The sequence below is a fragment of the Aquarana catesbeiana genome, linkage group LG06, assembly GCF_042186555.1.
Source record: "Aquarana catesbeiana isolate 2022-GZ linkage group LG06, ASM4218655v1, whole genome shotgun sequence".
NCBI classification, from domain to species: domain Eukaryota; kingdom Metazoa; phylum Chordata; class Amphibia; order Anura; family Ranidae; genus Aquarana; species Aquarana catesbeiana.
In genome coordinates, this window is record NC_133329.1 from 358568125 (window position 1) to 358585569 (window position 17445).

The 17445-nt window shown below is 43.8% G+C and overlaps 1 protein-coding gene across 3 annotated transcripts in view; it reads right to left on the reverse strand.

The window, feature by feature from the left end:
• TANC1 (tetratricopeptide repeat, ankyrin repeat and coiled-coil containing 1) overlaps positions 1-17445 on the reverse strand; it is a 350249-nt gene that overhangs the window by 85928 nt on the left and 246876 nt on the right. For all 3 annotated transcript variants that reach the window (XM_073634104.1, XM_073634105.1, XM_073634107.1), the window contains 4 exons: positions 15723-16004; positions 8130-8281; positions 7689-7920; positions 5404-5570 (listed from right to left, as the gene is read on the reverse strand). In XM_073634104.1, the coding sequence (XP_073490205.1) occupies positions 5404-5570; positions 7689-7920; positions 8130-8281; positions 15723-16004 (833 nt within the window). The remainder of the gene's footprint in view (positions 1-5403; positions 5571-7688; positions 7921-8129; positions 8282-15722; positions 16005-17445) is intronic.

Below are 17445 nucleotides of genomic sequence, written 5' to 3' on the forward strand. Positions count from 1 at the left end.
CTGTGCAATTGTATTGCACAGAGTGACCCGTTATCTCCTCTTCTAGGGTCCCCTGCTGGTGCTCTCCTCTATTGCCCCCATAGTAGGCCGGCTGCTGTGGGTGCACTTGCACGGGCGTGTGAGTTCATTGACACACACGGTGCCACTTGGACCCTCCCCCCGCTCTCTCCTCAATGGTTTTGACTGACAGCAGTGGGAGCCAATGGCTCCCACTGCTGTCGGAGCCTCCAGTGAGACCAGAAAGAGGAGAGAAGAGCTGCAACAGACAGGTATAGTGATGTATCAAGAATGAACTCAGGGAAGTGTTTAAGGGGAGGGGGGCTCGGGGGGAGCTGATACTGACTGCCTTTAGAACGACTTTAAGTTTAAAGTGTTACTAAACCCAGGACCCTGCATTCACAATATCTGGTCTGCCACAGTACACAGAACATGGAAATGTAATTATTTTAGTAAATATCTGCTAAATACCTTTTCTCATCGGCAGTATATAGCAGTCTTGTGACTTCTATCAGTGTCTGGTTAAAGCTTGTAGGAGGACTGTCGTATGAGGCTGCAGGACCCCTAACCCTCTGCCTGGACAGTGCTGATCACATGCACTTTACCAAGAAAAAAAAAAAAAACTCTCTAACAATACACACCAAACTGAGCATGTGCAGCTTGTCCCCTAGCCTCTGTTCTATCAGAAGATGGGTTGGGGACTGTGGAAGGAGGAGAGGATCAAAGAAGACAGGATCAAACAGCCTTTTTTACACAATGCAGAGGATTAACCCCTTAGGTTCCACAGTAAGCAGAACAAGCATGCTTTACTGCATATAATGACTTATTTTTACGGTTGAGAGTTTAGTAACACTTTAAGGGCAAGGGGGTGTGAAGGGACACTATATTAAAGTGTATATAAACCCAGCAATAAACTACACTTATTTTCTCACTTTTGGTCTGCTAAACATACCATTGAAAGTGTTTTGTTCTAGCTGTTCAATACGTGTTTCCCAATCCATCAGAAATTAGATGCGGAAAGCTGACAACGTGCTCAGGAGTTCAGAGCACTGTTGTCACTCCAAAGCATCCTATATTACTGGCACATCAACATTTTCTGTACTTGTAGTGTGTTTAAAGGGGTACAACGTGGATACATGTGCATGGAAGCTACCTTTGGGGGAAACATCCATTACTCAATATTGAGACAAGATCAATAAACAAAATAAAACAAAATAAATCAAAGATGGAGAATAGAGTACAGTACAAGGAAAGCGTTTACATGGATTGGGAGATGACCAACAAATAGCAGCACACAATGATGATCTCTAACTTTATCTTTACAAACACCTTAAAAGGAATAAAAAGAGCAGGGCAATGGGGTTGATTTACTAAAACTGGAGAGTGCAAAATCTGGTGCATCTATGCATAGAAACCAATCAGCTTCCAGGTTTTTTTGTCAAAGCTTAATTGAACAAGCTGAAGTTAAACCATGCACAGCGGCACCAGCTTTTGCACTCTCCAATTTTAGTAAATCAACCCCAAGGTTTTTTATACCACCCTTCACCAGATTCCCCCCCCGCAATGTAGTCAATACAGCATTGGCCATTCATGGATTGCCTAAAGTTACCCTTTATGCTTATATTTAGAAATGGTACCCTAAAACAACAAAGGGTTTCAGGCTCCTAAAAATGGGTTACAATAACTGAAGGCAATTAATGCTTTGCAGCTACAGAGGAACTGCAGAGCCCAGCATGTGCAGGAGATGCCAGTTGAGCAGCTGATCAGCAGCTGCAGAGCCGCAGGTAGATGTAACTTTGGCTCTCAAGCCCGGCAGATGGTAAGATGCTTTCTTTACATGAAAAATTAATCTGTTGAACATTAGGCGTGTGACAAAACCACATCATTTTGCCCGCTGTCTCTCCAGAACGCCTGACACTTTTCCATTCCCTCAAATTGCATTTAGTAAATTGCCTGGCAGACAAACACGAGCAAGTAATGTAATCGCCAGGATCAACAACGACTTAGAGGTATTTTGGCAAGTGAAGTGGGATTACCAGCAAGGCCATAATAACGGCGGCTTAGAGAGAAAAACCGACACACCGAAGTACCGGAGAGATTGTTCTGGCAAGGTAATTATTTTGTTGGAAATACCTTGCGGTGATGTCTGCCTGCTTGGGAAGGATTTAGGGGGTTTCTGGGGATAGGAGCCCAGCAGTTCTGAAAATAAGCAAGATGGGAACATTACAAATTCCCTCTCATATGCTATTAATTGTGTTACCAATGAAGTGCACGTGGAGGGGGATATGGTTTAAGGGTGCACTCAAGTAAAATGGAAATTTAAAGTGACAAATGAGATCCTCATTCTCCAAAAATAATCCATACACATCCACTACTTAAAGTGGATCTTTACCCATTCCATTGACTTGGCTTCTCTGCATCCTGCCCATTCCCCCCACCCATTGCATATATATCAGGTTTTTTTTTCACTTTGTTTGACCGGTTCCTTTTTTAAACTACCGTATATACTCGAGTATAAGCCGACCCAAATATAAGCCGAGGCACCTAATTTTACCACAAAAAACTGGGATTGACTCGAGTATAAGCCTAGGGTGAGAAATGTGCAGCTACTGTACGTGGAAAAGAGGGTCAACAACGCCCATTTGCAACCTCACTGTGCCCATTTGCATGCCTTACTGTGCCCATTTGCAGCCATAGGTCCCCTGAACTTCAAACTCGGTAGTTAAGGGTTCCTAGATGCCCCCTAGCTGCAGCCAAAATTTGGGGTCTCTGGACCCAAAGGGTCTCGAAATGACATTGCTGCAGATGGACACAGTTGACCGACTTTGGACCCCCGTATCTCGGGGCCACTTGGTGCTACAAACCCCACATTTGGTGTGCAAACCCAGAGGAACTAGCACTACAACATACCCAAAGCTGGGGTTCCTAGCACCAAGTGGCCCCGAGATACGGGGCCCCAAATTCGGTTCGGAAAATGTCAAGAACTTTTCTGCAGCAGAGAATGACATTTTCCAAACCGACTTTGGGGCCCTGTATCTCGGGGCCACTTGGTGCTAGATCCACTGGGTTTGCACACCAAATTTGGGGTTCCTTGTAGCAAGTGGTCCCGAGATACGGGGACCCAAAGTCGGTTCAGAAAATCTCATTCTTTGCACCAGAAAAGTGCTTGACTCGAGTATAAGCCGAGGGGGGCACTTTCAGCACAAAAAAATGTGCTGAAAAACTCGGCTTATACTCGAGTATATACGGTACGTTTTCGACAGCTCCCCCATTCACATAGGTGAATGACGTCACTGCCCCAGGCACCTCCTGGGATATGTGACGTCACCCCATTCACTAACGGAGGAGGGGGCGGGCCTAGCTGTGCATCATCGGTAGGCTACGTCAGAACCCAGAAAAGCCGGCACAGGTTCCCAATGACATCACAGGTGAACATGGCAGCATGGGACCTGGCGGCTGGGGAGCAAAAAAACAATTATGGGTGGGGGGAGCGAAATTCTTCTTTAATGGCTCTCAAATCTATTTTTTGTGACATTTTGTACTGTGTTTTTATGCCTCATTGTAACATTTTCCACAAGTCCTACCAAACCTTGCCCTTTTAACCACTCACCAATTGTGGTCCTGGGCACTGCTCCATTCACACTACAAATCCCATAGTCCACCTTGTGCAAGACAGAGTGCCTACATTCCTACATACAGCAGGACCATGGAGAACAAACGTAGCCACCCTCTACCGAGAAATCGGATCACAGAAGAATTTTTTTTTGCAGATTTGAAGGCGGATGAGAGCAACAGGAGGTACTTTTCTGAGTTAAAAATACATACTTAAATAGAATATATTTTAAACCTGACTTCAATGTTATTTTAAGCCTAGAAATATATAGATAGGGAATACCGCCGTCCAGGCAGAAGTTATATTGCATCAGTCCACCCTACTCCCTTTCAAAGTATTCAGGTAACCACATCTTGTAACCTCGTATGTTAAGCAACAGAGATATTGCCAGATGCATTATCTGTATCTTGCTTTCCATCAATTAGAGCAAGCCTGACAAAACAAATGACTACAACCAAAGAGTTTCTTTCAGTCAGAAACCACAATCCAACTTGCCCTGGAAGTTTAAATCTAATTGGAGATAAACAGAGAAAAGAATTTCAACAGCACACATTTCAGGAAGCAGATACCGCCACACCACGTAGGGAGCTCTTGAAATTTGGCTGCAGTGAAATGCATAGAATAAACCGACGGCATAGTAGCAACAACAGCAGTATTTGCTGGATAGAAGATGTTGCTCTCTGATCAGTTTCACCATTAAATAGAATACACTATTTTTCTGGAGCTCCCTTTACTACTATGCAGCGAATAGCCTGAACAGCATGAGGTCAGACCCCCACACACTACAGCCACTCAGAACAAACCCCTTTCTCCTAGCAGAAATGGGTATTTTTGGTTTTTCAGGCTGCAGAAGCTGTAAAGACTTGTACAGTGCTGGGCTTTTTTTTATGCTCAGCATTCTGTATACCTGTGGCAGTGAGGAACATGCTTCAGAATCACCAGATTACCAAAAAAAGATCAGGGCACTAGGTATTGCTTCTTGGAAGAACAACTGAAAGACTAAAAGGAGGTTGGATGGGCTCTTTGTAGGCATCTCAATTCTGAATGGAGTTATTCTTAAAGTGGTTGTACACCCTGTACAACCACTTTTACCTACAAGTAAGCCTATATTAAGGCTTACCTGTAGGTGCTTGAAATATCTCCTAAACCGTGGAGGTTTAGCAAAAAGCCGAGGGCCGATTACATCGGCGCATGCACCCTTTAGAAGGGGCACATCGAGACGTTTCCAATAGGGGTCATGCCGTGACTGGCGGCTCCTGCGCGGGAGTGACATCACGCGACTCCGGAGAGTCACAGAGCCAGAGTTTGCGGCCCCGGAAGGAAGAGGGGCAAAGTTCGACGCTCCCTACTAGTGGGGACAGCGGTGACATTGCAGGCTTCGGTGTCAGGTAAGTGACACATAATGGGCTAATATGCGATGCATAGTTAGTAGCCCATTATGCTTTACCTTTCCAGGAAATAAAGAGGAAGTAAAACCCACCAGGGTTTACTTCCTCTTTAAGAGGTTTCATTTGTATTGAAAAATTAGGTTATATGACAATTTTTTAAGAAAATTATAGTGATTAGAGTTCCTTAAAAACTACATGTTATAAAAGGCACTTTTCAGTGACTAAGAAGTTGGCTAAAAAAAAAAAAAAAAATCACATCAGTAACAACATGCACACACATGCTGCAGATTACCGGCACTGCCCTAAAAATACATAACCTCTTTCCGACCTCAATCACTGGTTTTAATGGTGGTGTAGTTATCATAAAGTAAAAGAAAATGAACAACAGGTGTAGAGTCTCCATACCTGAAAATTACTCCGCACTGTCACAATGAGCTTCATCCATAATGGGAATGAGGAAAGGATTTTACTGAGAAACGTGGCAATGGTCTCACCATAGTCAGGCTTATGGAATTCCGCCTCATTCAAGCCGTCTACCAAAATGATGAATTCTTCTTCAGGGATTTTCCGTTCTGTGAAATGAAAGCTTTTTATTAAATCGGGACATCAAATTATCACAAGAGGCGTCCTCTCAAGATGATCATTTATTACAAATTAAATCTTTATTAGTACAGCAAAATTCAGACCAGGCAGAACAGGCAATACTTTTGCAATTCATATTTTGTGACACTTAGCCCCTGGAGTTGAAGTGTTTTTCAATTTAAAGCAGAGCTTTAGCAATTTTGATCTGAACAGGGATTGTACCTTGCTGCATTGAATGATTAGTGGACTACTTAGACTGAAAATAAAACAGATTTCATGTGCCCGGTTCAGGAGAGATGAGGGTATACAGAGGGTGATTTGATATTAAAGCTTCAGTTTTTTTTTTTTTAATTAAAATAATAAACATGTTTTACTTTCCTGCTCTGTGCAATGGTTTTGTACAGAGCAACCCTGATCCTACTTTTCTGGGGTCCCCTGTTGGCGCTCCTGTATCTTTCTCTTCAAACACTTTCTATGGGGGCACTTGTGCAGCCTTGCTCCCAAGCCGCCCTGTCTGCATCTATAGACACAGGCAGGGCAGCTTGGGCCCGCTCCTTCCTCACAGGATTTGATTAGCAGCAGCGGGAGCCAATGGCTTCCGCTGCCATCAATCTGCCCTGAGAGGAGGGAGACGGCGGAGAGAGCTGCAGCTCTTGGGCACAGCACTGGATCGAGATCGGGCTCAGCTAAGCAAAAGGTGGTGGTGAATCCTGCAGTACAGAAGGTTTTTTATCTTAATGCATGAAGGTAAAAAACCTTAAAGCGGAGTTCCACCCAAAAGTGGAACTTCCGTTATCCGATTCCTCCTCCCCCCCTGTGCCACATTTGGCACCTTTCAGGGGAGATGGAGGAGTGGGTACCTGTTTTTTACAGGAACCCTGTCCACACTTCCGGGAGACCGGGCTACGGCGAATTAAATCAGCAGCTCGGTCCCCCTCCCCTTCTGCAGGGCCAGTGAGAGAGCGCAGTGCGCATGCACAGTATGGATCCGGTCATGAAGTCGAAAGGCTACACTGCCGAGTTCCCTTACCTGCAATGGTGGCGGCAGCACCCGACCAGCCGATGGAAACATCAGCTGCGGTGCCGTCAACGCTGGACTCCAGGACAGGTAAGTGTCCTAGAGTTAAAAGTCAACAGCTACAGTATGTGTAGCTGCTGACTTTTAAATTTTCAAAGGGGCGGGCAGATCTCAGCTTTAAGGCTTTACAACAACTTTAAGGGAACCTCTATACTTCTGTGTAACAGAACTCACCAAAAAAAGGAATAGCAAAGATGTGCGTTACATAAAAATTTTGCTTTCCTGAAAAAGATGCAGCAATTTTTTGAAATGTGTATTTATTTACTCACATGACAGACAGCATAGTGAGGTCCTGAAACTCCCTAAAGACGAACTGCATTTAAGCCAGCTTTACACCTCCATTATTATGTTGTGGTTACGCATGGGCCACTTTGCGCGCCATTCGTTATGAATGCACCCCAAAGTACTAAACTAACTTACCTAAGGTGCCTTGCAGCCCACCACAACATGCAATGTATTGTAGTGTAATTCATTGGGAAAAATAGTACAGGTTCAATTTTAGGTCTGTAGTGGTGGGTCGGCAGCTTGTTCAAATAAATGGGCTGCCTTAGTGCAATGTGGTTAATTTATTGACTGGAGTGTGCAAAATCTGGTGCAGCTTTGCATAGAAACCAATCAATTTCCAGATTTGTATTTATTTTTTGATCAAAGCCTAATCAAACAAGCTAAAGTTAGAAGCTGATTGGCTACCATGCAGAGCTGCACCTGATTGTGTGTTCTCCAGTATTAGTAAATCAATCCCGAATGAGTGTACCACACTGGACCACACATGTGAATGGGGTCCTAAAGCAATTTGATCTGGTCCATGACCTGCTTAACCCCAATGCAGAACAATGACGACGTCACCCCTCCACTCTCAACTCTCCAAAGCAGGTTCACTTACGCTCTTTTCAAAGCAACAGTGCCCTGACTTTTATAGCATCAACAATTTCATGTAGTGCAGTAAAATGTACTTTAATAAAAACCGATGACTTGACTTGTAGAAAGAATCTGCAGCACATCTCCCCACCATCACCCCTTTCCTGCATACCTCGACGTAGGTTTGTCAGAGGTTCCAGAACTCCTCTTCTAAAGGCAGACAATGGGTCCTGCACACAGGATCGCAGGCTGAGCATGCTCTGTAAGTGGGGTTCTCTTATGAGAAGGTCTCGGTAGGCCGTCAGCTGATGTGACCGGCACAGCAAGGCTGCAATACTATGCACAAACTCCGGCACCAGGCAAGTATATGTGTTATCAGCTTGACAGTAGTGATAGGCAACTACCTGCAAAGAGAAAAAAAGGAGCAAGAGGTTTATTATAGATGCCACAAGGGTTCAAAAATGACCCACAACACACTGTGTATTTTATTTCATGTGTGGGTAAATGCCATCATATATAAGGCTTATTTAAAAAAGTACAGCATGTGTACAATAAACAATGGTAACCAATCTTTCATAGCAGGAATAAAATATGAATTAGGAAAAGCTGCAACCTTTGAGGCCATGTGTTTCAAGGATTCGTCCATCGTTTTTTGGTGTTCAGGACTTCCTCTGGATCCCAATGTTTTCATAGTTGTTGACCCGCACATATTTAGGCTCAGTGGTGATGTCTGAGACAGAGGGATCTCCTGACTGTGGTCAATACCTGTTCAAAAAATTTTTTAAAAATTATTATTAGGAACATTATCATCAATGGCATCGTGTAAGTTAACCAATAAAATATTACTGATGGACGAATCACTGCAAGCCCTATTAAAGTGGCTGTAAATCTAAACCGCCATTTTTACAAACTGATTTTGGAAATTGACTCCCAAGGTAAACGATAAAGGCAAAAGTATTCAAAGGGGAGTTCCACTCGTTTGTAAGTTTATTAAAAGTCAGCAGCAATAAAAAGTGTAGCTGCTGACTTTTAATAAACAAACACTCACCTGCCGCCCAAAGCCTCGCTCCTCTCCCCGTTCTCTCCGCGGCGCCGTCATTGAAAGTGTGGGCACACGGCTGTGACAGCTTGTGGCTTCACAGCTGGGTGCCCACTGCACATGCGCGAGTCGCGCTGCACTCTTTGTGGCCAGGCAATCTTCTGGTGCCTGTGACTTGTCCCAGAAGATTGCAGAGAGAGAGGGAGAGAGGAGTCGTCACCTAGGCGGCGAAGCGACGGAAGCGGGAAGTGTGACAGAAAGTACCTGTCAAAACTAGGTATCCCCCCCCCCCCAAAAAAAAAATTAAGGGGGCATGTAAGGGGGCAAGGAGTGCTTAAAGCGGAAGTTCCAATTTTGGGTGGAACTCCGCTTTAACCTCTTGCCGACCCGCCGCAGTATATGTACTCGCCTCAAACAGGCACAGTAACATAACTGTAAATCGGGGGCTCTCTTCTGGGTGCGCGAGCTGTCACTCACTGCAGCACAAGCCGATCAGTGGGTCACAGCCAATGATTTATGGCCTGGGACCTGTTGATCGGCTGAGCGAATGACCAGAGAGCCCTGTGTTGGTAAACACAGGACTCTCTACAGACTGCAGCCATGTGCCTTTTCTCCCTACAAAGCACATTGCTTAGTAAAAACAGTACACAGTACACAGTAAATATTCTTAGGCACACAGTTAACCCCTTTATTGCCCCTAAATGTTAACCTCTTCCAGGCCAGTGTCATTAGTACAGTGACAGTGTATAATATTAGCACTGATCACTGTATTCCTGTCAATGCTGATGTCAGTGTCAATCAGTTCCCCCCAGCACCAGTTAATGTCAGATTTCCCGCCACACAATCACAGTCCCACTATAAGCTACTGATCTCCGGCATAACTAGTATAAAAATAAATAAAAATTCCAATATATTATATATATCCCATAGTTTGTAGACGCTATAACTTTTGCACAAACCAAATAATGCACACTTATTGGGATTTTTTTTTTTTTTTTTAACCAAAGACATGTTCAGAATACATTTTGGCCAAAATTTATGAAGACATTTAATTTCTTACATTTTTTATTGGCTATGTTCTATAGCCGAAAGTAAAAAATATTGTTTGTTTTTTTTCAAAATTTTCGATTTTTTTTTTGGCGATATAGACAAAAACACAGTGGCTATCAAATAACACCAAAAGCAAGCTCTATTTGTGTGAAAATAATTATATAAATTTAATTTGGGTACAGTGTTGCATGACAGCGCAATTATCAGTTAAAGTAGCACAGTGCTAAATAGCAACAAAACGGCCTGGTCATGAAGGGGGTAAAACCTTCTAGAGCTAAAGTAGAGGCCTCATAAATATATTTTATTCTTTTCTTTAGTTCCAGGTCATATGATTGAATCGATCTATTTGAAGCCGAGCGATCATTGCAGGGGGCAGGATGAGTCTGTCCTGCCAAGAAAGGCAATACCAACAGGATCTGCTGTCTATCACTCTGACCCGTCCGGCTCCCAGCTGCCTACGTTACCAGCAGCGCTACCTGACAGGGCGGGGAAGAATGTATGATTGACAGCGGCTCCTCCTGTCATAGCTGATCATGCCCACTGGCTGTTTGGATCTGAATAGAGCAAAGGCAGAGTAAGCCGCTGACATGGTGTTTGGAACATGTACACATGAGGTGGCAAGATGAACTTGTAGATCATTGCTACTACTAACAGCAAGAGGTCACTGGATCAGCAGGTATTTTTATCAAAAATCTATTTCTAAAAAAAAAAAATTATATATAGAATATATAGAAATGTATTCCTAAGACTTTTTATTATTTATTATTATTAGACAACATTAAAACATTACGGCTAGGAATGATGTACAATGGTTACAGCATAGAAATAGGAGCATAACCTCAGACAACCAAGAAAACTACAGGGGCATCAAACGCGTTTCGAATGCGATATTGCGTATCTTCTTCAGGGATGATTTTAAGTACAATAGAGGTGGATGTTCATGCTGTATATGCTGGTGTACAGAGCCACAAAAAAAGTACACTGAAAACATGATACAAAGCTGTCTTTCTGTAAATTTGTCTTACTATCCTACTTAAAACCATTCCTGAATAAGATACGCAATTTTGCACTTGAAACACGTCGGCTGCTCCTGTCGTTTTCTTGGTTGTCTGAGGTTATGCTCCCATTTCTATGTGGTAACCATTGTACATCATTCCTAGACGCAATATTTTAACCGGTTCCCGACCGGCCGCCACAGTTATATTGCGGCAGAATGGCTCCCCTGGGCGAGCCGTTGTAGCTGTACGTCAGCCCTTTAAGACGCTGTAGGAGGCGCCCGCAGCCGATGCGAGTGCCCGGCAGACGCGATGACCGATGGGCACCCGCGATCGCTCGTGACAGAGCGAGAACTGGGATCTGTGTGTGTAATCTGAGTTCTGTCAGGGGAGAGGAGAGAGATTGTGTGTTCATACTATCTCTATCCTCCCCTTGTCAGTCCCATCCCCCCTACAGTTAGAACACACTGAGGGAACACAGTTAACCCCTTGATCGCCCCCTAGTGTTAACCCCTTCCCTGCCAGTGACATTTATACAGTAATCAGTGCATTTTTATAGCACTGATTGCTGTATAATTGTCAATGGTCCAAATAAATATGTCAAATGTTGTTTGTCCTCCGCAATATCGCAGTTCCGATAAAAAATTGCAGATCGCCGCCATTACTAGTAAAAAAATAATAATAATAAAAATGCCATAAATCTATCCCTTATTTTGTAGATGCTTTAACTTTTGCGCAAACCAATCAATATATGCTTATTGCAATTTTGTTTACCAAAAATATGTAGAAGAATACACATCGGCCTAAACTGAGGAAAAAAATAGTTTTTGTGAAAAAAAAAATTGGGATATTTATTATAACAAAAAGTAAAAGTGTTTTTTTCAAAAATGGCCCAAAAGAAAGCTCTATTTGTGGGAAAAAAAGACGTCAATTTTGGGTACAGCGTCGCACGACCGTGCAATTTTCAGTTAAAGCGACGCAGTGTTGTATCGCAAATAAATGGCCTGGTCATTGAGCAGCCAAATCTTCCGGGGTTGAAAGTGGTTAATTATTTTTACTGCTGTCTAATAAAGTTTTGTATTTTTTTTCTATTTCCTGGAGCATACTGTCTCTGTTGCCATTCATAAAGTCCAACAAAATTGGAGGGCATTTCTTTTCTCTATAAATTTGGACGAAGGCACCACCACCCGTCCACTATATTCCCATATCTTTTTTTTTTTTTTAGTGTCACTTTAAAGAGCAACTGCAGTCTGCTCACATAATTTGTAATAAAAACATCTTTGCCATTCTGGAGCTTCCCTACAACCACTTTGCATATTATTTTATATATATACTGTGATTCTGTACTTGCCAAATATGCTGCAGAAATCTCCCTCCATGGAGTCTGGAAGCAACCATTTTAACTTTGGGCAGCTGAAGCTGCTGCTTGTTCACTTCCTGGATTTACACAGACACACCTCCAGCTCTGCAGCTCTCATTGACCCTCTTATGGCTCATCCCCCCTCCCTTCCTGACAAACTATCATGAGAGAGAGAGAGAGAGAGAGAGAGAGAGAGAGAGAGCTGTGCATGATGTCATAAGCCTAGGAAGTGGGCTGTATAAGGTATTTACTGGCAGAAAAAAATGTTTTACTATCCAAAGTTAAAACAGCAAGAGCAGAAGATTTAATAGATGGAAAGATGAAAAAATGACTGAAGGTCCGCTTTAAATGCAAATTGGACTTTGACTGATATAAAAAGTTGAGCAGCGCCCTGAGCCCCCTTCAACTCCACAGTTCAGTAAGGTCACTCATAACATTAAAATAACAATAGGGCAGGAAGTACCTGTCTTTTCTAAGAAATGTTAACATTTTTTTTTTTTTTTCATGTAAATTCAGCTGCCTTTATCTGGATCTACCAATCATTTTGACATGTAGTTTGCACTGACGATAACCTCTATTTTATACATCCTCATCCAAGTTTGAACTGCCCAAGATTGTGAGAAGTTTATGTTAAGTTCTTTTACTGAACATTAAAAACCCTTTTAATTTATATATAACAGACTTGGGCAAACATCTGTGTCAAATGATCACAGAACAGGGTGAGTGTGACTTGGCATCTGGCAGGCCGACACTATTTCCAATGAGACTCCTTGTTTTACAGGCAGTATGAGCTTTTTCCTGGCAGAAGCAGGTGCCTCTCCGCAGCAAAACCAGGTACCTTAAAATTAAGCAAAGACAGCAGTTCCAGCAGTGCTGAAGATATGTGGGACATGGCAGGCTGACTATACACCGATCAGTTATATTATGACCTCTCCCCTAATATTGAGTATGGCCCCCTTTTGCTAAAACAGCCCTGACCCATTGAGAGACATGGACACCAAAGTAATATCCACATGAATGGCAGGACCCAAGGTTTGCCAGCAGAAAGCATCACACTGCCTCTGCCAACTTGCCTTCTTAGACGGCTTTCTGGTGCCATCTCTTCCCCAGGTAAGCGACGCATGCGCACCCCGCCATGCACATGATGTAAAAGAAAATGCGATTCATCAGACCAGGCCACCTTCTTCCATTGCTCTGTAGTCCAGTTCTGATGTTCACGTGACCATTGTAGAAGCTTTTGGCTGTGGACGTGGGTCACCATGGGCTTGTTCACTTGCTGCCTAATATATTCCACCAATTTTCAAATGCCATTGTAACGAGATATTCCCTTTACCTGTCAGTGGTCATAATGTTATAGCTGATCGGTGTATATGTACAGCATTAGGCTGAATAAATTTAGAATGAGGAGAATGTTTTAGATAATATTCATGGCAAACTAATTTGCTACTGAGAAAATTAATTTAAAAAAATGCCTTGGATCCTATACAGTAAAAGAGACTTCAAATTGCATTGTAAGCCCATAACAGTTTCTTAAAAGGAAACTTTCAACAAAAATGGGTTTAGTACGCCCTTACTAAGGTTCAAATAACACCCCCCCCCCCCCCCCCCATGTTAGAGAGGGGGAGGTGTTCTGTAGACCAGCAGGGAAAACTCAGATAGTGATGACAGCGCTGCTTGGGATTACAGTGCAGTAAAGACAGTATGCATAGCTCATTATGGGATGTTAGTACACCACTGGATCACCATTTTTTGGGGAATTTTGAGTTTTCAGTTTAAATCAGCTAAATACATTCCAGGTGCACCAAAACAAAAATGTGTGCAAAGTCTTACTGCTTGTTTTCTTTGGAAAGCATCCACGTCCTGAGTAGAAAAGCCTGTCCCCTGCCAACATGCTGCACAAAATGGCCCTTACTGTGGAAGCAGTGGACCCTCTGAAGAGGTCTCACAAACTCCCTGCTGAATCAAAGCTAGTGCTCAAATAGTCTCCAATTAGAAGGTAGCATAAGCTTTGCTGATTCGAAAGCTTCAGAGAGGCCTCTGCTTCCACACAGTCACTAATAGTATTATTTTGTTTACACCTAGTGTTTTAGTAGTATATGGGTGTTAAAGTAAAATTCCAGCCCATCTGGTCTTAATAATGTCACCGCCCCAACCCTCCCCTCTAACCCCCGCAAACACCTATGCTTGCTAACCTGTATAAAAAAGATGTATGCATACCTTCTTTCAGCCCACTCCAGTGGTGGCTGCAGGGGAGAGGAAGTGCCCCCAATGGTTAGGACAGGGAGCCTATGGGTGATACCTGGTTCCCCGAAAATAAGACCTAGCGTGATTGTCGGTGATGGCTGCAATATAAGCCCTACCCCCCAAATAAGCCCTACCCTGTTTCCCCGAAAATAAGCCCTACCCTGAAAATAAGACCTGCAAGGACTTTAACTCGGGCTTATTTGGGGGGTAGGGCTTATATTGCAGCCATCACCGACAATCACACTAGGTCTTATTTTCGGGGAAACAGGGTATCACTGCTCCTGTTGCCGAGCTTCCTCTCCTCTTCCCTGGCTGAAACAGGGGATCACATGACCAGACCGAGGCGGGTAAGTAAATACATATTTTTTTCACAGGTTAGTCAGCATAGGCATTAGGAGGAGGGGACATTAAAGGGATTGTAAAGTCGGAAGGTTTTTTATCTTAATGCATTCTATGCATTAAGATAAAATGCCTCCTGTGTGCAGCAGCCCCCCTAATACTTACCTGAGCCCCATCTCTATCCAGCGATGTCCACGGTGCCTTGTCAGTCCAGGACCCGTCTCTATTCCTCCTGATTGGCTGAGAAACAGCAGCGGCACCATTGGCTCCCGTTGCTGTCAATCAAACTCAGTTAGCCAATCGGGAGAGAATGGGGGTGGGGCCAAGTCACAGCTCCGTGTCTGAATGGACACACAGAGCTGCACCTCGGCTGCTTGCTGTGGGGGCACAGAATAGGCGGGAGGGGGCCAGGAGCACTGAAGAGGGACCCGAGAAGAGGAGGATCTGGGTTGCCCTGTGCAAAACCACTACACAGAGCAGGTAAGTAGAACATGTTTGTTATTTTAATAGAAAAAAAAAAACTAGACTTTAGTATCACTTTAAAACTAATGAACTATGGGCTAGTTAGGTTTTGATGGGTCCCTCTTCTGTTAGTGAAAATCATCCTCCGTCCTGCCCCCCTAGGGCCACAATTTTCTGGTGTGGCAGGGGTTAATACAACAAAGGGGCAGTCATAGGCTCTTATCAAGAGAGCCAAACTATGCACACCTTTAACGCCCAGCTCTACTTTTCAAAGAAGCCGTAGTACTGATTCTATGAATGGAAAACGGGCAGATGATTGATAGGTCCGCCACCTCCATTCATAGAAGTTATACCACTGCCAGCACACCCAGCAGCTGGGTGGAAATAGTTGAGCTCTCTTGATGAGAGCATGCGATAGCCCCTTAGCTCTATTAACCCCTACTGTACCCAGAAGATTACGGTGGTGGGGGGGGTGAAGCAGAACAGAAGAAAATTTTCACTAAAAGAAGAGGAACACAAAAAAGACAGCTCACCCAACTGTAGATTATGTCCTTTGTGCTGATTTTTCTGTTTGTAATTTTGGCTGCACTAAGCTTTAATGCTGGTTTAGACTGAGATTTATGTTTTAGTAATGTAGAGTAAATTAAATGTATTTTACACGTAATCATTGCACTCTTTTAAAGAAGCGTGATCCTCCATGAGATCATACAACATTACCCTTAGGAGATGAAGAGGGGCTACTAGAGGCAATCTGCCGCATACGGGTCCCGTGACAACTGAGCGCCACCAGCTTGGAAATGATCGCCGTCTTTCCAAAGCCAACGGAGCCAACAATTACTACTCCGCGGTTGTCCGGCAGCTCTGAACTTCTCATCTTTTCCTCCGTCTCCTGAAAGAGCCAGCCCCTTCCAATAAACACTGAGTCCGTTGTTATGCTTGGCACTTCAAACAACAGCGGCTTCAAGAGAATGTCCTGTGGCTTGTAGGGGACAAAGCGTGCTGCAAAGTAGAGAAAAACAAGAAATGAACTGTTAACTCCTCCATTCCCAGACAACGTCACCAAACACAAAAACGGTTCTGCCAACATCAGGCAAGCCAGAGTTAAATTACAATGAGGCAATGTGATCAAGCCCCTGCAAATGACACAACTAACAAAAGCCGACTACAGGGGCAAAATGCATAGGCAGCCAGTTTTCCTGAAGACTGCCAAGTGCAGTGAAGTGTGGAAATTCATCATATCATGCCATTTTTGCCAAGCTAACAGTTTTATTCCTCAAAATTTTTTTTCTAAAGACCATTTGCAATTTGCATACCAACATATGTACAGGTATGCATTTTTTTTTTAATATGGGCTTAAGGGGATTTAAGTGGTTAGCACTTCTTCCTTGGGGAAACTGGGTTTGATTCCCACAAAAGGAGACCATCTGCAAAGAAGTACATTCTTCCCGTATTTGTGTGGGTTTCATCCAGATGCTCTGGTATTCTCTTTCCATATAAAACATACCAGGCCATTAATTGACTTCCATCAAAACCGACCCCAAAATATGTGCATGTTTAGGAATTTGGTTTGGGTATTATAATAGGAGCACGAATGTTCTTTAAAGTGTATCTAAGCCAAAGAACAAAAATGTTATATATTGGAGTTTACTAGTCCTTAAATGTGGTGGCTGCATTTTTTTTCCCAAAAACAAGGAGGTACGAAGTGCTGGACTCAGGACCCCAACCTGTCCATCAGGACAACAAAGCTTGGGCTTGATGTCTGGTTCTTGGCCACCAATGAGGACCCCCCACCAGAAAACATTACAAAGGTCTCCCCACAGAATCCAAGTACCAGATGGTCTTCTTAAAGAGGATCTTTACTCAGCACCCCCCCACACCCCCCCACTTCCCGAGTGGTCCATTGCTTCCATTACCGATACTCACCCGCCCAGAGGACCCAGCGTTGTCCCACTGAGATCCTCTGGTTCTCTGACACCTCTCGATTCCCATGCCGCCTTACTGATTATGACATGAACAAGAGGCCTGCCAGCTCTTCCTGCTTCAGCCGGCACGCCTCTTGATGATGCGGTGCTAGGCCCTACCCCCTCCTCCTTTGTGAATGAAGTGCTTTGCCACGGGTTGAAGGAAAGAATATCGCTTGATTCCGCCATCAACCCAGTCAGTGTGGATGGGGGAATCCCTCCTGCTGCGCTATTGTATTCTAACAGCGAGAGGTTTCCCCAAAATCACAATACAACCAGCTTGCCCATAGAGGGATTGAAATTCATCTGGTTCCTGCTAAACTGGCCAAATTTCGATTGGTCAATGGGCAGCTTTGGAGACATAGACCAATCAGCGATGGTTAACTGGTGGTGCTGAATTAGCGGTCTATGCAGACGTAAATGGGGTCAGCAAGGGACTTGGATGGGGGACTCAGGTTAGTATAAGTATATAGGTGGAG